General features: G+C 53.7%; 1 protein-coding gene across 2 annotated transcripts; it reads right to left on the reverse strand.

Annotated features, from left to right (window-relative positions):
• Positions 1–490: 490 nt before the first annotated feature.
• Positions 491–6,527, reverse strand: LOC111143051 (PDZK1 interacting protein 1). 2 transcript variants are annotated; one of them, XM_022496489.1, is made up of 5 exons: positions 6,497–6,527; positions 6,108–6,282; positions 3,255–3,363; positions 1,586–1,681; positions 491–977 (listed from the first exon to the last, which is right to left on the reverse strand). In XM_022496489.1, the coding sequence occupies exons 2-5, from the start codon at positions 6,172–6,174 to the stop codon at positions 902–904; spliced, it is 348 nt and encodes a 115-aa protein (XP_022352197.1). In that variant the 5' UTR covers positions 6,175–6,282; positions 6,497–6,527; the 3' UTR covers positions 491–901. The 2 variants fall into 2 exon arrangements, with proteins under 2 accessions (XP_022352197.1, XP_022352196.1); XM_022496488.1 differs by lacking the exon at positions 6,497–6,527 and having other exon boundaries at positions 6,108–6,304.
• Positions 6,528–24,921: the final 18,394 nt, after the last annotated feature.

The raw sequence follows: 24,921 nt of genomic DNA on the forward strand, positions 1-24,921 counted from the left end.
GCACTGCTGAGAATGATTCTACTCCGGTTTTGTGATGAAACTGACTGCCACCACCACCCCCAGAGGGGAAGCTGAGCTCAGAGAGGACTGTGACTCCCAAAGTTACCTAGTAAGGCGGCAGGGGACAGGGACTCAAAGCTGGGCTCCCTGCGTCCTAGCGCAAGCTCTGTCTGAGAACCTCTTATACTCCAAGTACAGCCTAAGTACAGCTAGAGCTGCCTGGATGAGGGACAAGTGAGCCACCTACAAAGCCAGGCAGCACAGAGGATAGGGACAGGTATCGATACTGAACAAAGAAGGGCCCAGAATCACAGCTGTGAAGGGTAGTCAGGGAGGGGCACTGTCAGGAGGGTCTCTGCCTGGAACAAGGGCTGGAGTAGGTGAGCTCCCTACCCCAAGGGGGCTCTCAGAGAGGGTTTCCTGGGTAATCCTCCAAAGTCACCATGACGGTGGCTTGGGGAGGTGACTGTCATGACTCAGAAAGCAAGACTGGGCCCGGCTGTAAGCCTGAGGGGCTGTTTCTGAACCGTGGGAACATCAGGCTTGGAAATACAAAACATCTTTATTTCACAGAAATGAGAGCCATTTCCACGGTTAAGAGGGAGAGGATGTGAGGCAGGGTTGGAGGTGATGAGTTGACTGTCCTCTTCGGAAGGGTCTTCTGAATTAAATTGGGTGGGAGACCTGGCAGGAACCCCTAGGGCCACTGCTGAGTCCCAACCCGGACACAGCTCTGACTTCGGCTGGTGACAGTTGGAGGGAAGGTGGGCAGTGTGGAGCTGGAGAGTCGGCCCCTTCCTGTAGGTTCCTGCACAAAGAAGGAGTGGCTGGCTTGGGTGGTGAGCTGGGCATCCATCACAGGCACCTGGGGTCAGGGCTGGGGGCCACAGGCAAGCGGCGGTCACATGGGGGTGCTCTGGACCTTGCCCTCCTCCTCCTCGGGGACATTCTCATAGGCATTCTCATGCTCACTCGAGCTGAAAGAGGATAACAGAGGTCATCAACCCCTCCGTGCTCTATCCTGCTGCACCTGTGACAGCAGTATCTTCCCGAATAAACGTACTTGAGTGCCAGAAGGGAGTTCCCCTGCCCACATCTTGTCCCAGGTGCACCCGTGACTAGAGGCCTCTCAGCACCCCTCCCTGAGCCCCCATCTCTCTCCTAGGCTAAGCCCCTCCCCCACTGGACTCCCACTGAACAACCCCCTCACAGAGCCCATCTCCCCACAGAGCTGCCTCCCCAACTCATCCCTTCAGAGTCCCCTTCCCTCCTTGAGTTCCTCTGCCCCACCGCACCCCTCCACCCCTCCACCCCTCCACCCCTCCACCCCTCCATATGAGTCCCAGTCCCCTGGCTGAGCCCCTTCCCCTGCCAATCCCATCCTCTTACTGGGCCTTCTCCCCAGCTCAGCTGGTGGTCCCCCAGGAGTCCTGCATCCTCACAAAGCCCCCACCGCACCCCTCCCTCCTCCCTTCACTGAGCTCCTCCCCACATGAGTCTTCCTCCCCCTCCCACCCCACTTCTCAGAAGCACCTGGTCCTTCTGGAGCACAGGGTGGTGGGTCAGCCCCGTACCAGTCCCTCACCTGAAACTGGCCGCCATCGAGGAGTACCTTCCATCTGTTCCTACCAGGATTCCATCTGCCTTGTTTCCAACAGTCATGACCGTGTTCACGGGCTCCCTGTGGATGAGGCTCATCAGTAGGGCCCCCTGGGTCCCTACCCTCTTTGTTCTCCCTCCTTCCCCCTGTCCAGGCAGGCGCTCTTCTGGGCACTGTTTCTCACAAGTCCAAGGGCAGCGGCTAGGCCTTAGCAGAAGCCCCTCTCTCCAGCCGGGCCCCTGTCAGTGGTCTGACTCTGGCCCTGCTCCACGGTCCTGCACACCCTGCCTGCTAAGGTGGGGGCCTCGGGTCCCAGGCTGAGATTTGCAGAAGAATTATCCAAGCCCTCTCCCCTACCACCACTCAGCCTCCCTCTGTGATTCTCCTTCTGGCTTCAGCTCAAGACCCAACAGGCTTTGGTGTCTGCCCCCCCATGTCCACGTGGCTCTCCCTGCACCGGGTGTGGACACAGTCCACCTCCACTCAAGGCAGAGCTTAGCTCAGGTGAAAAAATGAGGCTTCTTTCTGACCAAAAGCTCAGCACTCTGACCACTGCTTTTGCCCTTCCTGGGTCACCACACGGGCACCGCAGACTCAGTATGTCCCAAACTAACTCCGCAGCTGCCTCCAGATCTGCCTCGGGGGCTCCGTGTCTCTGTGAGCAGTACCGCCAGAAGCCTGGACCCATCCCTGTCCTTCCTTCCTCCTGCACACAGCAGTCCACCTCCAGCAAGTCCTGGGGTTCGGCCCCCTGGACAGCTCTCAGACAGGTCCCCTCTCTATGCCCTCTGCTGCCTCCAGAGGCCAGACTCTCTCCCAACCTCAAGCTTGTGGTGGGGAGGTCATTGCCCTTCTCGCCTGCCCCTCCCCCACACATGCACCCGGGGCCGCCAGCGTGGTTCTGCTCAGGCCACTCCTCATCTCAAGACCAGCATGCAAGCTTTCACTGGATTCTTCTTGCAGGAAGGATAAAGCCCAAAGTTCGGGGCATCGGTTGCTGCTAGGCCCAGGTCCTGCCTACCTTGCCGGTCTCTCACTGGTCCTCCCTATGCCTCTCTCCACCCATGACAGCTCGTGGTTCCTCACGGGGCCACGTGGGGCCTCAGCTGGCCCCCAGGTCACTGGGCCCCCCTCGTAAGAGACAGTGGCAGGGGTGGCCTGGGTTGGGGAGCACAGAGTGGGCTGCATTTCAGCCCAGCCCCGCATGGTGACTGCTCCTTGCCTTCTGGTCTGGGAGCCTGGGAGCACCTCGGTGTCTGTCCTGCTGACCCCCTGGACCCCAGCATGTGGCACAGCACCTGACCCTGAAGAAGGATGGAACCTTCCTTCCCAGAGGTTTTCACACCCCCCATCACAAGTGGGGCCAGTGTTCTGACTCTACAGAGAGAGAGAGAGACATTGACATCTGGGGGAAGCTCACCATGAATGAGCACCAATCCGCGGGGACCGACAGAGCCGTCTGGCAGTCACTGAGCCTCTGCCCTGGTCCCAGACACCTTTGGCCTCAGTGTCACTTCCACACAGTGACAGACTGGCTGCTGGGCTTCCGACACCCTTCTCAGCACGACTAGAGCAGTGGCACAACTCCGGGGCCCACCCTGCCGGCACCAGCCCAGACCCTGGCGCCCCTGGGGCCCCCAGGGGCGGTACTCACGGCTCTTCCTGACACCAGAAGCGGTTGACAGCAAAGGCGATTGCGACCAGCACCAGGAACACAGCCACTGCGATTAGACCCTGCATCCAGGGCTGCAGGCTCCCCAGGCCTGGAAAGAGGGGCGTGGTCACTGCAGCAGGCTAAGAGCTCCAAGTACAAAACAGGGGAGGGAAGGGCCTCATGCCCCAAAGGCTAGAGCCTGTGTCAGAGGCCAGAGCCTGTGTCAGAGGCCATCGGCCTGCCAGTGGCCAGGACCAGACGAGACATTCCAGGACAGCCGGGGTGGCCAGGAGGACCCACCTGATCCCCCACTGAGTTCAGAAAGGGATGACAGTGGGAAAACAGGAATTCAAAAAAGGAATGAGATGCCTAGGAGAGACAGCCCTAAGCCCCCACTCACCCCTCCACATGGGTCCCATGCAGGGCCCCCTAGGGAGTGTCTGGGCCCCAGGGACCAAAGGGCAGCCCTCTGGATAACTGGCCCCGGCCCTGCCAGCCGTGTGTCTCTCCCCTTCTCCCTGACTTCCAGAAGGCTGGCGAGGCCAGAGCTGATAGGACTGGGCTGGCATCTGGAAGATCCTGTTCTGTAATGAGATTTCTCTGGCACTGGTTAGGGCGCGGGAGTGGAGAACAAGCACAGCAGCTTAGCTAGGGGCACCCGGAGAGAGGGGTGGGACTGAACACCTTTGGAAAAGCAAGACAGAAGGACAAGTTCTCCTTGTCAGGGGGCCAGAAAAAAAGTCTCAAAACCTGAGCCCCTTTTATCTCCTCCAGCTGGATGCCTACAGGACTAGACCAGAGACCAGGCTGAGACCCCCCCATTCATCACCTTCTTTCCTTCTTGACCTTTGACACCACCTTCAACCCTCAAGGTTTCCCAAAATCTCTGCCCTCAGCCACTGGCAACCCCAAAAGGGCTCTCCCCTCCCCCAGGCATCACTGTGCTCTGTGAGCCTATGAGCACTTAACCCCGCAGAGAACAGAAAGGCGGGAGCAGGTGGGTGTCAGGAGGAGACAGGCCAACAGGAGGCCCCCAGAGGTCTCCGGTCCAGGCCAAGACACATGCAGACCTGGTGCCACCCTGTATTTAGAGGGGCCTGGGCTGGGCATTGGAAACCTCATTCTGCCTCACTCTCACTCTTAGTCCTTCCTTGGGTCTACCCTAAAGCTCTCCTGCAGCTGTGAAGGCCGCACCCCTTCTCTGAGATCCCTCTGAGCCTGCCAGGTACAGGGAAGAGGGGAGGGGCCTGGGGCCAGATCAGTGTGGTTACAGACTTGCGGAAACAAAGTACTTTGGACTCACTGTTTCCCCAGGAAACAATGGATCAGACCCATTGTTTCCTCAGTCTGTCTGTCCGTCTGTGGTTACTCAAGGATGGGGAGTTAGGGCTCCAGCCCTGGGAGGCGCCTCCCTGCCTCCTCCAGACCCTGCAGCCAACTCCCTCCAGACACCCAGGGAACCCCCGGACCCTGCTCCTCCACCCACGTAGCTCTGAAGTGAGCAGAGAGCACAAGGGGCAGAGCCTGCAGCAGGAGAGAGGGGACCTGAGCCCTGTCCCTGAAAGACTGCAAGTCCCTCCAGAGTGATCTCAAACTTTCCCATTGAAGAAGTTCTTTCTGGCTTATCTCTTCACTCAGGCAAAGACCCCGAGGGCAGTTCTGGGAACCCAAACTCTGCCTTCAAGCAGTAAGGATGGCCCCGAGCCAGCAAGACCCCCAAAACAAAGACAGACTTGACCTTCCCTGCCCATCTGCATGGACCCACCTACTTCTGCCCCACAGTTTTCTTAGAGAAACCTGGAAGTGTTTTCGGCACTTTGCAGATCGTCCTGGAGATGCTAGTCCGCTGTCTTCCCGGGGTTGACCTCACTGAAATAAACCCTGTTGTTTCACCGCCCCTGTTTCCCTGCATTTGGATTTTGTCAGTAGCCAGGGGCCGAACGTGGTCTGTGTGGGGCCCCCAGAGCCAGGGCTCATGCACCCGGCTACATCTCTTCTCACTCTGCTGTGTGATCCACACAAGTCACTCAACCCCTCTGATCTTCAGTTTCCCGAGACTGGGAGGCAGAGGGGAAGCGGACCTGCATGTTAGCTCAGGGTCCCTGTGAAGCTACTCGGGGAGCATCTTTGCTGGTCCCCTCTGCACCCAGAGCCCTCAGACTTGGGAGGCAGATGGGGCCCTGCAGCTCAGGTCGGGCAGCAGATCTCGGGGTGTGGTGCCTCCCTGCTGTGCAGCCTTCCCACGCCCTCACCTGGGTAGGCAGGGTGGCTCTATTGTCCTCATTTTATGGAGGAGAAAACTGAGTGTCACAAAGGGGCAGTGATTTTTCTCCCAGCCACACAGCAAGACAGAGGGAGAGCTCAGATTTCTGAAGGGGGCCACCCTGAGGCACTGTCCCCTACCCAACCCTAGCCCAGGAAGTTGAAACAATGAGGACTTCAGCCAGAGACACGGGCCCAGCCTTGACAGCATGCTCCCTCCCCTGGGACAAGCCTGCCATATGAGGGGCCCCTTGGGCCCACTCCCTGACCCCCTGTCCTCGGGACCCCACCATCTTTCCAGCAATTCCTGCTCCTAGAGCTTGGGTGTCAACTCCTCTAGGGCTCCAGTCCAAGCCCACACATTTCCCCTGCTGCCCACATTCCTCACTCTTGGAAAACAAGTCCCAGACAGAAGCCTTGCTCGGGGGTCTCTGCCTTTGGCGGTTCCTCCAGCGAACCCAGTCCCTGCTTCCCCTTCCCAGTTGTAGGTGTCCAGAGTGGTGAGGGAAGCCAGACAAGCACCCCATCCACCCCTGGGTTAGCAGCACTCAGCCCAGCCCCCCCTTGCCATAGCCACCAGTCCTGGGCTACCTTGCTGACAGCTGGCTGGCGGCACTGCCGTGAACAGGACAGTGAGGAGCAGGATGAGAGCTGACATGGCTGCAGGAAGCTTCTGGGCCTTCTCTCGGGCTGCTGGTTTCTGGGCTTCTGGAGCAGTTGTGAGGCCTGTCAGCGTCCGCCTGGGAACGGCTGGCTCAGTCTGGCCCTGGAGGAGAGGAGCTAGTAAGGAAAAAGGCGAGGGAGGAAGGAAGGGAGGTGGAGAGAAACTGCCCTCCCTCCCATGGTAATGAGCTTCCAGGCCTGGCCTTCCAGGTTGGTGCCCTGCCCACTCGAGCTGGCATTCGAGGTCATCTTTCAAAGGTTGGATAAGAAAGCAGGTCTGAGGACCTGGGAGACGGTGAGGGGAGTTGGTGTCTCACCTCCAAGCCCTAGGCCTCCCCAGTTTTTTGTGTCAGTTCCCCTTTCCTGGCAGGGGGCCTGGGCTCTGAGGAGAGGAGTGACACATTATGGTTCCTATGGGCAGGGTGCCTTGGAAGGCTGACAGTGGGATTAAGAAATCTGTTGTGTGGCTAGGAGCAGGAGCTTGGGGAAAACCCCAGAGGCTAGGGAAAGGTCAAAACTGACCCTCCCCACCACAGCCCAGCCTATTTCCTGCTCTTCAGCTCACCTGTCCCTCCCTAGCCAGGCCAGACCTTGGGCTTTCTGTCCCTCCATCCCTGGCCTAGCCTCATAGCTCTATAATCTACCCTGTCCCGTGGGGATCATGCCAGAGGGCCTGAGGGGCCCTGTTCCCAGCCTTCCCTACCCACCCAACTGCCCTGGTCCTGTTCAGCTGTCCTTTCAGCCCCAGAGGTAGCTTCTGGAAGGTGGGTGGAAGCTCCCTGGGACAAGATCGAGGCTCGGTCACAGACCATTATACACACCTCCCGATCTACCTCCAACATCACAGGGAGACAAGGGAGAGCCCTGCTGTGGAGGCGAAGGAAAGACATCCCCATATGGAAGGGTCCAACGTGGGGCCCTGAACCCCTGGTCCCTCAAACACTGGGATCACATAGATCCACCTGGCCCTCCAGCTCAGGCGCTAAGAATGACCCAAGGACCTGTTGAGGCCTGGGCCAGAGGGTCACGCTGGGTCTCCCTGCCTCACCCCTCCCCAGAAAGCCAAAGAGGCTGAGAGGCTGACTCCACAGACACTAGGAAAGAAGGGCCCAGCATCCTGAGGCAAAGTCTCAGAAATGGAGGGTCCCCAGAAGTCAGGGCTGGAAGTCCCTCCACAGCCTTCCTGCACGGAAGCCACCGAACTACTGTTCACAGGACCCTGTGGGCCACCCTTTCCATTGCAGGATGGCTCAGCCAGTGGCAGCCATCGGATGTCATGCCTCACCCCTGCTCCTTATGTATGCAGGTTCAAGGACAGTACGCACTTTCAAGGGCAGAGCACCCACTATCATCTCAAGACAGGGTGCTTTGGCTTGGACTTGAATGACACAGACACGTATGTCCTGTTCTCCCTCCATAACCCCCAGTTGGGTGTCCTCTGAACCTTCTGGCACAAAGTTTGGCGAGCATAGGCACCATTCATATTAATGAACAGCCAGGGAATCACCTATTGGAATGCAAGGAATGGAGTTGAACTTACTAAACAGCAGGACGCCTTCTTGGGCAGCCTAAAGCCGGCCAGTCAGGTGGGCAGATCTGCATTTGAGAAAACACTTCTGGTCCCAGGGTGGGGAATGAGTGGGGAGGGCAAGGGCTGGAGAAAGGGGGCTACTCAGGGGGTGGGGGCGCAGGGGCCATACGGCAGCCCTGCACCCAGCGCTGCGGCAGCACAGGGCGGCGCGGCTGTGCATCTGAGCCCTGGTCAGGGGATGGAGCGGACAGGACGCTGCTTCTGGATGCAGTGACCAGCAGGGAGTGGCTGGTCAGACAGGGAGTTGCCAAGGGTGATGCCCAGAGCTTCTGAAGGAACCAGAGCAAGTTTCAGAAGCGGTGGGGGTATGGTGAGCTTCAGGCTCAGGAGTATGATGCTCGTGGTGCCTGTGGATCCTCCGGAAGGAAATAGGAGGAAGGCAGCAGAATCTGGGGTCTGGAGTAAAGGACTAGATCTGGGAGGCATGGGTGGCACAGCATGGGTAACTGAGGCACAGGAATGTATGGTCTCCCCAGGGCGGGGTGTGTATGTGTGTGTGTGTGTGTGTGTGGTTTGGTGTCTGTGTGTGTATGGTGTGTGTATAGTGTGTGTGTGGTGTCTGGTATATTGGGTGGTGTGTGCGACGTGTGTATATATGTGAGTGTGTATGTGTGTGTGTGTGCATGTGTGGTATATGTGTATGTGCAGTGTAATGTGTGCGTGGTGTGTATGTGTGGCATGTGTGTATGGTGTGTGTCTATGTGTGATGTATGGTGTCCATGGTGTGTGTACATATGTGTGTGGTGTTTGTGTGGTATGGGTGTGGTGTGTGGTATATGTGTGTGTGTAGCAAGAGGAGAGCAGGAGAAAGGAGGGAAGTGAGGAGCAGGACACAACTCCAATGATAAGGGTCTTTAAAAAGGAAGAGGAGCAGGTTAGAGCAGGAGGAAGAAACCTCAGAAGAGTGAGATGTCCCAGAAACCCAGGAAGGAGAGATCCAGTAAGAGATGGACCCCCCTTAAGGATTGCCCCCCAGAAGTAGCCCAGCCTCTCCCATCAGTCCCAGGGTATCTGGTCCTTGCTCCCTCACCCAAGCATCCCCGCTTCCCTAAAGAATACGGGGAAGGACAAGGACTCCAGGGGCCTGATTGGCCGGGTTTTGGGGTAGAGGGGGAGGGGGATAAGCAGGAAGGACATCAGGTGACCAACAGGAGGAAAACACACCTCCCAGGTCAAAGTCCCAAGCTTTAGAGCAAAACAAGTTGTTCCGGAAAAGAGGGGTGTGGGTGGACACTTGGCTTTGAGGCTGGTCTCTGTTCACTGGGCGTCCTCATCCAGCTGGGGAGGGGGGGATCACCTCTCCACCTGTATGGACATCACCCTGGGTCCTCATGGTAACAAATTGGGCCCCCTGCTGCTTTGGTGTGAGCCCAAGATCTAGACTCAGGCCTCAGGGTGCCACAGGGCTGGACTCTGTCCTCATCCCTGAGCTGCTGCTCCATCAACACTCAGTTCCTCCCTCCTGGTCCCAGCTCAGCTCTGCCCCCCGGAATCATCAGTCCCCCTTGGACAGGTCCTCCATCTAGCTAGACTTTGTGTGATAGTTTTACCCTTCAGAAAAGCCAGTGTAGGCCTAGACTTTCCAGAAGGGGCCTTCTCCCAACCCCAGCCGCCTGCCATTACAGTTGTTGCCAGCAGGTGGCAGAGTCCGGCTCCGAGCCCAGCCAGGTTGGGGAGGAAGGGAGGGGGCCGGTTTGGCGCTGAAGATTCGGCAACTTCCCCTCCCTCCAGCCCCCCACTTCCGCCCCCTTCCGTGGGTGGTTTGGAGGAAGAGAGGGTGGACACGGACGTGTAAACAGTCAGCCATGCTGGGAACAGGGCCCATGGCATGCTCAGGGCTGTGCTGGAGAGCAGCACAGACGACTAAATTGTTGAGGAAGGCGTCCCGGAGGAGGCAGCGCGAAAAAGAAAGGTTCAGAAAGAGATCTGGGCACAGAGAGGACAAGCAGGGAGGCGTTGGAGTAGGGTGTTTAGAGCGCAGAAACAAAAGCTTTTTTTCACTCATTCTCATAGTATTTCAATCTCTTTAATGTCTTTGCTGCAAGCCTGAGAGCTCCAGGATACCTTGTTTTATTCCTTCAAGCAGATCCTGCTTAGACCCTTTAAGGGCTTCCAACAGCTCTTAAGATAATATGCAAACTTCTTAGCATGGGCTTAAAGATCCCACAAGCTGCCCTGGTGCCCCCTCTTCAGCCCCATCTGGCCCCAGTGCCCCCTCTCTCTTCCTAAGAGTAGCCATGCTCTTGCCCACATCATGGCCACTAGTCTTCCCCTCCTACTTGCCTGGTGGACTCCAACCCATCCTCCAGGTTTTTTCCTAAATGTCACTTTTCTTCAAGGGACTTTCCTTGACCTCCCCTTTCCCCAATCTGAAGTCACTCTCCTGAGTCCCCTGCTCATTTCTTCACAGCCATGATCATGAATGCAATTACATATTGACTTGTGTGCGTATTTGTTTAATATCTGTCTCCCCAGGGAGAAGGCATCATAACCATATCACCCCCAGTACACCGGAACTGAGCACAGTACATGAGCACACACTCAACAAATACTTTATGAAATAAAGTCTCAGTAGACCTAGTCCCTACCTCTGGCCCAGCCAAAGCTGGAGCTCAGGGAATGATTACTGAATAAAGCAAGCATTTTAGCTCTTTTCGGGTCCTTGTTTTTCTCTACCCTCTAGCTGTGAGGGCGGAGCCTCACAGGTCTGATTCATCTCTGTGTCACATTGCTCAGAGAAGTTGGAGCTACCCAGCCCGGAATAAGAGTGAACTCTCCATCCCTAGAGGTGTACAAGCAGAGGCCCAGAGCTAGGTCACCCAATGGGAACATCTACAAAAGGGGTTCTGGCCCTTCCAGTTCCGAAGGCCTGTGATTCTGTGACTCTGTTAATACACTAAGATGGATACTTACATTTTAATCAGGTTCTGAGGATGTGGGCTGGTTAGGACTGTGGTAAGCCTCTCTCCCCTCAGACTCAGTACTTCTCTTACCTGGCTCCCCTTCACTTAGCATTCCTATCACAAGGGCCCGTGGGCAAAACTCAGGGGTTCATGAACTTGCACAGGGAAAACATTACATCTGCATTTCACTAACCTCTAGCTGAAATTGACCATTTTCTTTCTTTTTTTTTAAAGATTTCATTTATTTAATTGTCAGCAACAGAGAGCACAAGCAGGGTGAGCAGGAGAGAGAGAAGCAGACTCCCCCCTGAGCAGGGAGCCTGCTTCCTCCTCTCTCTCTCTCTGCCTGCCTTTCTGCCTACTTGTGAGCTCTGTCAAATAAATAAATAAAGTCTTAAAAAAAAAAAAAAGAATGAAGGCAACAGGGTCACCTAGCTGGCTCAGTCGGTGCAACTCTTGATCTCGAGGTGGTGAGTTTGAGCCCCATGTTGGGTGTAGAGCTTACTTAAAAATGAAAAAAAAATCTCAAAAAAAAAAAAAAAAAAGAATTTAGACAACAAACCACAGTCCCTCTGCATTATTTCCGTACCACCATACACCATTGGTGCAGACATCTGGATACATCCCTTGTGCTCATCACTATGGAAGTATAGGAGTCACTAGGACTCCATTCCCACTAGAGCTTATTATTTAATACATTATAAAAATACACATAAGTTACCATACTATAACCTTATATTTTTGATATTTTAATAACTACATTTCAATATAATTGGTTTCCTCTTCCTTTATACATTTAAAAAGATTACTCCGAGATGGGTGTCCATGGGCTGCCCCAGACCACCCACGGGTCCCACAGCACAAAGCAGGACTCACCAGGAGCCCAGGGCAGGTCTGCTCAAAGCAATGCCATATAAACTCATGTCAGATCTAGAGAAAGATTGGCACTTCCTGGACAGGGGCTTCCTGGGACTTCGAGCTGGGGCCACGGTCAGGTTGAATGGGTGATCACCCCCGTACAGGGCCCCATCCCTGGAAGCTGGAAGGGGCGAAAAGACAAGCCCTGAAGTGCCCAAGCCAAGGAATGTACTGGATATGACTCCTGGGTCCTAGGCGACTCCACTGGGCCGGTGAGATTTATGACCAGGACCCCCCAGTTGGGGAAAATCAATCACCTTCTCCTGCTGCTTACTCACTCAGCCAAGAAACTAAAGGGCTGACCCTCTGCCAAGAGCTCAGCTGCCAGCAGAGGTCCCAAAGCCCAATCCTTGCCTGGTGGTTCCAGCGCAGCCCTGTTCCCTGCCCACTGTTGTGGGCCCCAGCCGTGGGACAGCATTGGGGGTGCTGGTGTCTAGAATCACAGTGTCCCCTGGCCTAAACACTCATCTTGAATGCTGTGATCTTGTTCCTCATTTTTCACCTCGGGAAGCTGTGACTCAGAGAGGAACAGTCAGGGGTGCCTGGGTGGCTCAGTGGGTTAAGCCTGGGCCTTCGGCTCAGGTCATGATCTCAGGGTCCCAGGATCGAGCGCTGCATCGGGCTCTCTGCTCAGCAGGGAGCCTGCTTCCCCCTCTCTCTCTGCCTGCTGCTCTGCCTACTTGTGATCTCTCTCTCTGTGTCAAATAAATAAATAAAATCTTAAAAAAAAAAAAAGAAAAGTAAAGAAAGGGACAGCCACTAACTGAAGGTCACACAGTAAGTTAGTAGGAGAGATAGGGCTCTCTGTGCTGGTCAGTTTCCCAAATAGGCTTCTGGCTTTGCTTTCATTCATTCGCTCAACATACCATGGGCCTGGAAATACAGTAACGACTAAGATAGGGCTTATGTTATACAATTATCTGATTAATTATCTAATTACCGTTCACCTCTGAGCAACATGTGTTTGAATGCTTGGGTCCACTTATATGTGAACTTTTTTCAGTAAATACAGTACAGCACTGTAAATGTATTTTCTTTTCTTTTTTTTTTTTAAAGATTTTACTTATTTATTTATTTGACAGACAGAGATTACAAGTAGGCAGAGAGGCAGGCAGAGAGAGAGAGAGGAAGGGAAGTAGTCTCCCTGAGATCATGCGGGGATTGATGTCAGAACCCTGGGATCATGACCTGAGCTGAAGGCAGAGGCTTTAACCCACTGAGCCACCCAGGTGCCCCTGTAAATGTATTTTCTTTGTGATTTGTGATTTTCTTTTCTCTACTTTATTTATGTTATTATATGAATACAGTATATAATACATATACGAGAGCTGTGTATCAACTGCTCATGTTATCAGTAAGGTTTCTGGTCAACAGTAGGCTATGAGTAGTTAAGTTTTGGGGGAGTCAAAAGTTATATGTGGATTTTGGCCATGCCCGGGATGGGGGTGGTCAGTGTCCCTATCCCCCATGTTGTTCAAGGGTAAGCTGTAATCTAATTGTACCAGATTTGTTAAAGGAGATGGAAGAGGGCCAAGGGGACCCCCTCCACTGTAGGAAATCAAGAAAATGTAGTATTAATATTAACATTAAGTCTAAAGTTCATTCATTCATTTGTTGGTTCGTTCAACCAACATTTATTGAATGTCTCCCATGGACTAGTCCCTCTCTGAGATGCAGGGATACAGCAATGAACAAAAGAAAGTCAAGAGCTGACTTCTCACAGAGCGTACTTACATTCTAGAGGCATTACCCAGGAAACAAATAAATCGATAAAAAAAAGGTCATAGGGCAGGATGGGAAAGTCACGACGGGATCAGGAGAATGGGGTGCTGGCAGAGAGGGCTGGGCTAGTTCACATAGATTAGTCAAGGAAGACTCCTCTAAGAGGCGACACTCGAGCAGAGAGCTGAGGTGAGGAAGCCAGACGTCTGGCTGTCAGAGAGGAGCCCATGGCAGGCATGGAGAGCCAACAGCCAGGACAGAGGTCTGGGGGAAGGGGCATAAGGACGGTGTGAGCGTAGCCAATCAAGAAGTGATGGCAGGAGGGGCGCCTGGGTGGCTCAGTGGGTTAAGCCGCTGCCTTCGGCTCAGGTCATGATCCCAGGTCCTGGGTTCGAGCCCCACGTTGGGCTTTCTGCTCAGCAGGGAGCCTGCTTCCTCCTCTCTCTCTGCCTGCCTCTCTGCTTACTTGTGATTTCTCTCTGTCAAATAAATAAATAAAATCTTTAAAAAAAAAAAAAGAAGTGATGGCAGGAGAGGAGGTTTGAAAGACCACTGGAAGGGCGCCTGGGTGGCTCAGTTGGTTAAGCCTCTGCCTTTGGCTCATGTCATGATCCCAGGGTCCTGGGACTGAGCCCCGCATCGGGCTCCCTGCTCCGCGGCAAGCCTGCTTCTCCCTCTCCACTCTCCCTGCTAGTATTCCCTCTCTCTCTCTCTCTCTCTCTCGCTCTCTCTCTCTGTCAAATAAATAAATCTTTTTTAAAAAGGAAAAAGGGAAAAAAAGAAAGGCCGCTGGAGAACCACACATCTGGAGCCTTGCAAGGACTTCAGACTGTACGGACTCCAGCTCTGAATCAGAGCCAAGAAGCTATAGGCTCTGAGCACAGAAGACAAGATGTGGCCGCAGTGTTGAGAGAAGACCTTGGAAAGCAAGAAGAGCAGGAGCAGGGAGACGGGTCGGGAAGCCACCACAAGACCACAGGTGAGGTGGCTTGGGTCAAGGTAGCAGCTGGGGAACTAGGGATGCAGGATTTGAATCTAGATACATTCTGAGGGGACAGCCAACATGATATGGAATAGGAGGGGAAAAGAGAAGCCAAGGATGGCTTCAAGGTTTTGAGTCTGCTCAGCTACAATAGACAGATGGGGAAGGTCGGGCAGGGGCAGGATTCACGTGTTTTGTCTGGGACCTGAGTCAGGAGTTCGGAGGCGTGGTCTGGGCTAGAGATGTGTATCTGGGAGCTGTCAGGCAGTGACGGGGGTGGGGCTGGGGGCTCCCCAGGACATGGGGAGAGAAGATCGGAAGTACCAGTCATCCAGGGAAGAGCCAATGGGAAAGTATGCAGATAGGAGGAGCTACTGGGGAATCAGCCCATCCAGAGAGCAGGGGGTGGTGGGGAAAATGGTCTTGATGGCCTTGTAGGAGCTATTAAGAGGTTTGGTCTTTCCCTTACACACCATTATAGTGTTTTAGGCAAGGACATGGCATGGACCGTCTTGCGTTTCAGTGAGGTCTCTCCAACCACAGCTTGGGGGGCGGGGTAGACAAAGCAGGGAGCAGTGAGCAAGCTGGGGGCGGGTCTGGGGGGGGGGCCAGAAGACAGGAGGCCCAGCTGGGTTAGAGCAGCATGTGGACAAAAGGGGGAAGACAGAAGAGCAAATTAAGGGGTACAACTAGCAGACTGAGATGCCTTGTTGGATGTGAGGAGGGAGGGATTGGGAAGGGTGGTGTCCAAGGAGCACCTACTCCTCCCTCTCAGATAACACAGGGTGGCTGTGCCAGAAAAGCAGCAGGTTGGGGGTGAGGAGAGACTATTCATTCATTCAACGAGACTCTGAGACAAGCAAAGAGCAATGAGCCGAATGCTGGGCCCTAGTGTGGGCGGGCTGAGTTCCCAGCAGCCATGGGACATCTCCGGATGCAGCTTGGGGTGTGGGAGAGATCTGAGCTGGAAGTAGTGGCTTAGAGGGGCTAATGTGGCTGGGATAGGGAAGGATGAGCAGGAAGGCTAGGACCCAGCCCTAAGAAATGCCTAGGTAAATGCGCAGAGAGTAGGTCTCCATCCCGAAAGGAAAATAAAGAAGGAATACATATCCCCTTCACACCTCTTATCATCAAAGTACCAGCATCAGTCATGTCCCATATTTCAGGGCCTTTGGAGTCATATAACTGATTTTATTTCACCCTCAATAAAACTGTTTTCTTGGGGCAACTGGGTGGCTCAGTGGGTTAAAACCTCTGCCTTCGGCTCAGGTCATGATCCCAGGGTCCTGGGATCGAGCCCCACATCGGGTTCTCTGCTCAGCAGGGAGCCTGCTTCCCCCCCCCTCTCTCTCTGCCTGCCTCTCTGCCTACTTGTGATCTCTGTCTATCAAATAAATAAATAAATAAATCTTTTTTTAAAAAACTGTTTTCTTCCCTTGATACTAATTTTGCCATTAGTCTATTACATATTTAGAGAAGCTGAGATTTTCAGCCTGAAAAGGAGTCTCTGTCTCTAAATATCTGCAGGGCTGCCCTAGACCAGAGAAAAATTGTGCTCTGTTTCCTCTAAGCACAGAGCTGGGGGATGAGAAGAGTCACAGAGAGACTGCGTTTAGTTCACTGAGAGAAAGCCTATCTTGAAGAGTATCTAGTGATAGCAAAGAAGAGCCTGGAGGGGGGTGAGCTCCCCATCACTAGAGCTATGCAAGTTGGAGCTGTGAGCTTGCGGAGACAGGTAGCGCACAGGAATGAGACGGGGCGGGGGGGCTGTGAATGGTGAATGGACTCAATGCTGAAGTCTCTGGGGCCCAGGAGGAATGAGCTGGGGGGTCAAGACCCTCACCCACCACTATTTGTGTGACATGAGCAAGACTCCTTCTCTCAGCCTCTGTATCCCAGCAATGCTGCACAGGATTGGCTGGAGGGTAATGCATCTGGACCCCTGGTAGCAGTAGATGTTGGATAAATGTTGGGAGCACCCAGATCTAAACACAGCACCCAGTGTTTGAGCTGTACTGCCCTGTCCCAAACCAGGCCTTTTTCAGAACGGAGACCTCAGCAGGGCAGTGAGAGGCATTATGGGCACATTCCGCTGGCCACATGGTCACTATCTCTAACTCATTGTAGAGCAAGCCACACCCAAGCCATCTGAACATCTTCTGTTTGGAGCTTTTGTTGGAGTCAGACTTTGACCTTCAACATGAAAGGACTTTTAAAGTCTAGAGCTGTGGGATGCCCGGGTGGTTCAGTTGGCTAAGCGTTTGCCTTTGGTTCAGGTCATGATCTCAGGGTCTTGGGATCAAGCAGGGAGCCTACTCCTCCCTCTGTGTGCTCTGCCTGCCACTCCTGCTGCTTGTGCTCTCTCTTTCTCTCTCTCTGATAAATAAATAAATAAAATCTTAAAAAAAAAGTTTGGAGCTGCATGCAAAAGTTAAATCAATCATAATTTCATAATTGGAAAAAAACAGATTTTTTTAAAAGATTTTATTTTTCAGTGATCTCTACACCCAACATGGGGCTCAAACTCACAACCCTGAGATCAAGAGTCGCACGCTCTTCTGATTGAGCCAGCCAGGCACCCCCCAAAATAGATTTTGCTTTTTGAAGGGAGGAAATACAACAAAATGTTCATTGGTGACCTGGGCTCAGTTTGTGGTTTTTGTTTTGTTTTATTTTGTTTGCTTCTTTCTGTTCTTTCCAGAGTTGCTATAACAACAACAACAAAATGTTTGTTGGAAGAGAAGAAAAAAACAACTTATAGTTTAAAAACAAACAAAATAAATCTGTTTTAAAAGGCAAAATCAAGTCACTTTTCTGATTTTTAACCAGGCCTCTTAAATAGCCCGAAGTTAACCCTGAGCCTCTCTCTGCCAAAGAATCTATCTCTGGCCAGGCAGGGGCACTGGGACTCTACGGCGGAGCCCAGTCTGCCTATTTTCTGGTGAATGGGAGCCTGTCCCCCTTGTGCTCTTCTAGAAAGGCGTCCCAGGTGCTGGGACACACATAGGAAGCATTGGGACCTGCCCTCCAGCTCAGTCCAGAAAGACATGTAACATTGGCAGTGCTACCACTTCTTGAAGGAATGCTTACCATGTGCCAGGCACAGGATAGGTGCTGTGGACACGACTTACTTAATCCTTACCATATGAGGTGAGTGCAATCCCCATTAGCAACAAGAATACAGAGGTTCAGAGAAATTAAACTCAGTAAGTGTATCCAGATTTTGAATTCACACTTATTTGATGCTCTCGAGTATTTTTTTTTATGCTCTCGAGTATTACATTAAACTTCCTCCTTACATTAAAAAAAAATCAATTACTAAAAAGCAGTGAGTGCTGTGAAGGAAGTATACAATTGGAACCTCAGAGAAGCAGCCATTAAACTCCCCAGGGGGAAGAAAAGATCAGGGAAGACTTCCAGAAAGAGGTGTCATTTGAGTTGAGCTCTGAGGATGGGTAGGAATTTACTCATATCCAATAATATCCAATCTGACAGGGTGGATATTCAGTAGATATTTTTAATTATAAGAACTAGTAAAGATTTTTATCTGAATTTACAGATGAAATAACACGATGTTTGGGATTTGCTTCACAATAATCCATTTTGTAGACAGAATGTGTGGGGAGGGATGGAAGCGTAGACAAAACAAGATTGCCCATGTGGGTGATTGTTGAAGTTGGCGATGGATTCATGCCATTTATTATATTATGCTCTTCATTTTCATATAGATTTGGAAATGCCCTTAATAGAATGAAGGTAATGATCCTTTTGTACCCACTCACCATGAGGATCTGATGAAATAATTCAATAAATATTTACTGAGCACCTATGTGAGCCCACACACTCTGGGCGTGACAGAGTCCCCAGTGACCAGGGACACACTATCACAGCACTGACCTATTCACAGTTACGGAGATGAGGCCCTGACTCAAATATGGGCTGATGGCAAACAGCACCCAGATATGGTTCAAGGAGCTCTGAGTTCAGAAGTAGGGGAGACACCCATCCCTGGGGGGTTAGGGCATCCAGCAAGTGCAGCATCTGAGCCTCTGGGGTAAAGTTGAACACACAAGAGTACACCTGTCGTGAGGCATTCAGGGAGGGCATCTCAGCCACGGAAAAGCTCAGATGTGGGAAGTGAGAGACGACGCACCATTACACGTGGGATGCCTGGGGAGCCCAACAGGCCCTTAAGGGTGGATGGAAGGCAAAGAATGGCCCAGAGTTTCTTCTCATTCCCAACTAGAACTAGCATGATCTTTTAGGACGTTCCCTGCTCCACGCATGTTACCCACCCACCTTCCCTCCCTGAAACTCTGGCCACACCCCCAGAGCACTGGGAGCCATCAGAGTGAGTGACAGCAGGCTAATCACAGCCACTTGGTTCTGAGGAGGCCCCCTGCCTCTCTCTGAGGACCCTCCAGCAAGGACAAGTGCAGGACAAAAGCCAAGCCTCCCCCCCCACCCCGCCTGCCACTGCCCTCATTAGCATCATACAGAAAACCTGCCAGCAGGCTCCCAGCAACTGGACAGGCCAGCCCTGGCTTTGGCTGGGCCCCAACCAAGCAGATGTGGACCCTGAAGGGCCCTGTGGGCCACCCTGCCCCTCCCTCAAAACTAAACACGCCAGGCAACCACCTCCCTGTCCTGCCTGCCCCACTGCACCGCCCCCGGAATCTGCGGAGGCTGCCAGAAAGCCAAATGCAATGGACAAACCCTGCACAATGATGCCTAGGGTCTTAGAGACCTCCACTTGTACCTGTCATTAGAAGCAGGCTCAAATCCTAGCCTCGCAGACCATGGCGGTCAGAGCCTGCCAATCCCTAGTTTAGACACTTGCTTTAGAATGTGCCACCGCCAGACCACAGAGTCACGGCTTCCCAGGACTTAAGTCTCCAGACTGGCCAGGCAGGTAGCTGGCTCCAGAGCTCTGAGGTCCCAGGTGGGCTTGGGTGAGATTGCCTGGGGGCTTAGGGCTGGGAGTGCCTGTGTCTGTCTGGGTCCCACCTATTCAGGGGTAATGGAGAGGGGCGTGAGAGTGATGGGGAGGCCTGATAGCCCATTGAACACGCAGCTCCCAGGAGACGGCTGCAGAGAGGGGCGGAGCCCGAGAGAAGGAACCGTGGCTAGCCTGTGTGGGAACGGCCAGAGGGCAGAAGGCCCAGCCTCCCGGGATCCTTCAGAGCCTGGGACCCAGGAGCACCACAGGTCCCAGCCTGCAGGCAGTGAGCTGGGAAGGGCTGAGGACCCTGGGCTCCCAGGTCTCAGCTGGCTGAGCTGTCACTGGGCATGGGGTGGGAAAGAGTTTTCCACCCTGGTCCCGGAGGTCCACAGGGTCTCAGAAAGGCAGGGGTCTGTCGTGGGACCTAGTTATGGGATGATGAGGGGGTGGGGGTTGCCTAGGGAGAAGGGACGTTATCTTCAAACCACCATCTGCATCAGTGAGGCTGAGTCAGGGGAAATTGTGTTTCCCCCATATCAGGGAACTCACAGAATAGCATATGACCCAACCTCCCCTCCCACAAGGTATGGGGGAGCCCCTGATTTCCGCTCAGGGTAGTCCCATCCTGATGGCCCAGAACTGAGCAGTGCCTCTCTGCAGCGATCCCAGCAGCATTTAGGGGTTCACCTGCAGTGGGGTGAGCAAACTGGCTTCCTGAACAGCCTGGGCAGAATCGCAGCTGGGCTTCTCTCTCAGCTACATGACCTCGAGCAAATCATTCAACCTGTCTGATGTCATCTGTAAAATGGGAGTGACTGTCCTCCTGCAGGGGGCTGTCGGGAGGAGTCAGTGAGACAGCAGAATCAAAAGCCCAGCCCTTTGGTGTAAACTGGACGGTGAGCACAGGGGAGGCTAACCTTCAGTGACCTGCGACCTCTTCCCAAGCTTCCCAGATTTGGCGGTGGGGTCCCTCGGTCTCTGTCTGTGAAAATCTGCTCTTCCCTGGGAGTTTAGCATCATAACAAGTCTAAATTTAAGTTAATTCAAATTAAACAAACTTAGAATTCAGGTACTCTGTTGCACTAGCCACATTTTAAGAGCTTGAGAGCCACGGGGGCTTAGTGGCTATCGCACTGGACAGGGCAGACACAGAACACATCCACCATTCCAGAAAGCTCGACTGGGCAGCACTGCCTTAAGGCAGGAGACAGCTCCAAGTTGGGAGTTAGGAGATCTGGGTTCTAGTTCCAGCTTGGAATTGGTTCAGGCTGCTTAAACAAGTCCCTTTTCCTCTTGGAGCCTCAGTTTCTCCATCTGTACAGCCTATCCCACACTCTGAGCAAGGCAGAGCACCGTCAGTGTTTGATGAGGACCTTTTGATTGATTCTATTGCCCCACTGCCTTGGATCAGGCCCCTGTGGAAACCGGTGAGTAGGCGGAGCCCTGATGATGTGGAGGCTGAGGGACCCACCTGCCCAGCCCCAGGCTCCAGCAGCTCCAGATAATACTCCGTGGAGTCTAAAGTTTGTCAGGCGAGCCTCCCTGAGTCTCAGCGTCTCAGTCCATTGTCTCCAGGTCACCAAAGCCGGAGCCAGGGGGCAGGCCTCACTGAGGGCCAACGTGTATCTTTCCATAGACTTATGCAGGCCTGAGAAGCCCGCAGACCCCGAACTCATCCTTCCTGAAGCAGGCAGGGCCTCCGGGAGGAGGCAGCCTCATGGAAGGCAGCCCAAAGGGGAGGGGAGGCACAGAGTGGAGAGTCAGAAATGCGCTATCAGCACTGCCCGTCCTCCCCACTTCCTCTCTTGAACGGATCACATCCTGTTATTGTGTGGACAGAGAAGGCCAGGGGCTGGGGAGGGAGGCAGGGTTCCGACTAAGTGAGTGCGGAGGGAAAGGAGGAGATGGAGGGAATGTCACAGTGGGCATCAGGTTATGCTGGCAGCCTGGTGCCATCTCAAGGAGGGAGAGGCCAGGACATGGGTGGGATAAACCAGGAAAGGCAGCTGGGCCACAGAAAGAGCCTGACCTTTGGAGTCAGACTTACCTGGCTTGAAGTTCCAAGACTGACACAGATTGTACTGCTGTGCAACCTTGGGTAAATCACCTACCCTCTCTGAGCTTCAGTTTTGTCATCTGCAAAGTGAAGCTACTAATTCTCACCTCCCAGGGCTGGCATAGGATTTCAAAAGAATCTACATTGAGTGCTTGTGTTTTGTAGAAAGAGCCGTTATTATTGCTAGAAATGGGGTTGGGATAGGGTTATACCTGGGGATGGCAGAAGAGAGAAAGAGGGTGGGGGGGGAGTGGAAACATTAATCATTCCTCTGGACCTGCGGCATGCTGGCCAGTGTGGGGGAGCTGGCAAGGGGCTTACCCTGTCCCTGTCTGTCAGGAGCCCAGGGGCTCAGGGGCTCGGAGGCTGGGTGGAGAGTGCATGGAGGGTAACAGGTACAGAGCCCTATAACCCCAGAAGAAAGTGTTGGGAGAGAGGAGTGCAGGGGCCAGGGGAGACCCTGGAGGCCCAGAGTACATGTTTGCTGAATTGGAAAGAACCTGAGGTGGAGGCTGGGGCATGTTTCTTGAAGAATGTCATGTCCTTTAATCCAGGTGCCTCTGCAGGAAGGCTCAGCCTGTCTTGAGCCCCAGGCATCTCCTCTCAATGGCGGATGCGAGTTGCTCCAGCGATGCTGGTCCTCCCTCCTGGGGGCCCTACTCCAGCCCAGGCCACCAGGAATCAGACAGGGCCCTCTTTCTATCTTCTGCCATCCCCACAATCTGTGGCAGTCTTGGAACTTCAAGCCAGGTAAGTCTGACCCCAAAAGCCAGGGTCTTTTTGCAGCCCAGCTGCCTTTCCTGGTTTACCCCACCCACGTCCTGGCCTCTCCCTCCCTGAACCAACACCATGTCGACTGCCCTTACGGCCTGTCCTCAAGCCGAGCCCATTGGTCTGGGCAAGCTCCCCCGTGCCCACACTCATTGCCCGTGGTCCTGGGCAGATTGCTGGACAAGCTGAGCTGTTAGCTTCCCTGCAGCACAGCCCAGGCCTATCTGCTCACCGAACGCCAACTACTTATTGGCTATTTCTTCTTCCGCTCTTGAACGTCAGTGAGCACTGGCTCTGGACTCAGACCTCAATTCAAATCCTGCAAAATCTATGTGAAACCCCAGCCCCTCTCTAGGCCTCATTTCCTTCTCTGGACAACAGAGAGAATGTCTGGGGGATCCTGACTTACTTGGTTCCTTACTGTGACTCATGATGGCCACTGCTGGACACTGTGTGCAGCCCCATGGCATGTCCTCAGTACGCGGGACAGAGGCACTTACCTGACTTGCGCGGAGCCATGGGGCCAGAGGGGGCACCTTCAGTTCTTTGCAAGTAGAGAAGAGGCAGTGGGCAGCACAAGGAGGCAAGGTTGCCATGAGGACTTGGATAAACAGCTTCCTGATCTTCACCAGCTGCTGGGGCCCAGCCAGAGAAACCTCACACCCTACTTCCCCACCAACAGAAGCAACCGAAGGGGCAGAGCGGTCCATTTGTCCCTAACCAACCCAGGACTGTGGTATTAGGTGGGGGTTGAGGAACATTGCAGGAGGGGTGTTTGTAGGGATGTTTGTAGGGATGACCCAGCCTCCCACCCATTCATCCCATCCCCCCTCTCTTCCATACTGGCCTCAACACTGAGCTAGGACATTCCATACATTAGAACCTCTTCATACAGTAAATATTGAATGGGTCCCATGCTGGGTCTTCCAGGGCCTTCGGGAGGCCTAGAGACAAATGAGGCGTGGTCTGACCCTTGAGGGGCTCATGTTTGAGTGGGGAAGCAGACAAGGGGGCAAACATTAGCCAGCACAGAGGGAAGGAAGGCCCCACAGTGTCAGGGCAGTCTTCTGGATGCTGGAGACAAGTTAGCCAGATGAATGGAAGATGGACACAGATGATAGCAACAAAAAGTGTAAAACTGGATGGTTAAAAAAAAAAAAAAAAAGGCAGTGGGACAGAAAGGAGAGTCCAGCAGGAGCAGAGAAAACAAAGGGCAGAAGGGAAAGAACACAGTCCCTTCCCTGAGGTGGGCACAGGATGTCCTGGGAAGCAGGAAGCCTAGTCCTGCCCTGCTTGCCACTGTTCTCACCATTCCAGTGCTGTATGGCCCTGGGAAGATTCCCTTCCTCTTTGGGCCTCAGTCTTCCCACCTGGAGATGGAGACGTTAGCCCAAATGATCCCCAAGGGCCTGGCCCACCTGGGCAGTCAAGAGCCTCACAGCCTCTGCCTGCTAGTCAGAGAGTCAGCTCCTCCTGACCTCTCTGGAGGTGGACTGCCTTGCCTTCTCCTGGGAAAGGTCCTTCCGGAAATGGGTGCTCCTCCCTTCTCATTTTCCTCCCCTGATGCTCTTCTGGCCAGAGCATCAGTGACCGCTGTGTTGGGCTTGGCTAACCACTTCCTCAACTCCAAACCCCCTTTTATCATAGCCTCTGAAATTACTGTCCTGTGCACACACTCTCTCTCTCCCTGCCACCCTGCCCCCACCCCCACCAGGACTGTCTCATCATCCTGTCCCCCCAAGGGCCTCTTTTCCCCGGGGCCAGGGAGAAGCACACTTGGAGTCTTCCAAAAGCCCAGAAGCTTCTCTCTGGGCCAGGGCATGATCCCAAGTTCTGCCAAGCCCTGGCCCTCCTAGCTACAGGTGGAAGCTTCCTAGGACAGGGGCCACCAAGATCCAAGCCTGGTGAGATGAGTAAGGCTGACCCCAAAGGAGCCAGGGTAATCCATGGGCCCCTTGAGTTCCCTTCTGAGCTCATCTTTTTTCCCTAATACTAATCAGCTTCTAATGTGCTGTATCTTTACTACATCAATCCCATAATCAATGTATTTCATATGTTCACATGTATCTGATCTGTGTGTTTACCGTCTCCCTGCTAGAATTCAAGCAACACAAGAACAGGGATGTTGGTTTTCTTCACTGCTGGATCTCCAGTACCTAGAATAACACCTGGCCCATTGGAGGGGTTCAAAAAATATTGTTAAATGAAAGGATTGGCTCTCCATTGGAAATTCTGACCCACTGAGCTCCTTGAAGTTCCAACGGTCCATTTGCGGAACCCCACCCTCCCCTTCCACCCTACCCCTGACCTCCCCTCCCTGCCCAGAACCCGGAGTCCCTGCCTGTACGGGCCTTCCCATTCCTGAGCCTCCATTCACTGATCACTAACCCCAAAGCCTCAGCCTGTCCCCGAGCCCCACGTGAGTCCTGCACCCCCAGACCCTAAAGAGCCAGGCATAAGAGAGGCAGCCTCCCTTTGAGTCATCAGGGCCCCTGGGATCCTGCTCTGCTGAGAACTTAGTCTGTCCTGAACCAATGATAAAAGCAACAGGCCCAGCCGTGGGGGCTGAACCCAACGCATACAGGGGACCATCTGTGGGGTGGCCCCGAGCCAAAAGTGTGGGTGCACGATGCTAAGAAGAGTCCCTCGCTCTGAGGTCTGGCGGAGCGAAAAGAATGGAACCTTCATGGGGGGAGCCTCCAGGTGGTGGGTGGTGGGTGGGATCCCACCCCGAAAGGACAGCTGAGCTCTGGAGTTCCCTCCATTTCGGGAGAAACAGACTCTTACCAGGCCCCTTCCTTGTAATGTCCCAACTCCCAGGCGTGGGGGGTATAAGCTGCAAGGACAGAGTCCAAGC

Source organism: Enhydra lutris, unplaced genomic scaffold, assembly GCF_002288905.1.
Source record: "Enhydra lutris kenyoni isolate GAN:26980312 unplaced genomic scaffold, ASM228890v2 scaffoldscaffold9, whole genome shotgun sequence".
Classification (NCBI taxonomy): domain Eukaryota; kingdom Metazoa; phylum Chordata; class Mammalia; order Carnivora; family Mustelidae; genus Enhydra; species Enhydra lutris.

Bases quoted from the DNA above. Each gene is read 5' to 3' on its own strand.
- LOC111143051 (XM_022496489.1), bottom strand. From the start codon at position 6,174: ATGTCAGCTCTCATCCTGCTCCTCACTGTCCTGTTCACGGCAGTGCCG. The intron at 3,364-6,107 runs GTAGCCCAGGAC...CCCTCTTTCCAG, and splicing joins GCCAGCCAGCTGTCAGCAAG to GCCTGGGGAGCCTGCAGCCC. The intron at 978-1,585 runs GTGAGGGACTGG...ATCCTCTTTCAG, and splicing joins TCGATGGCGGCCAGTTTCAG to CTCGAGTGAGCATGAGAATG.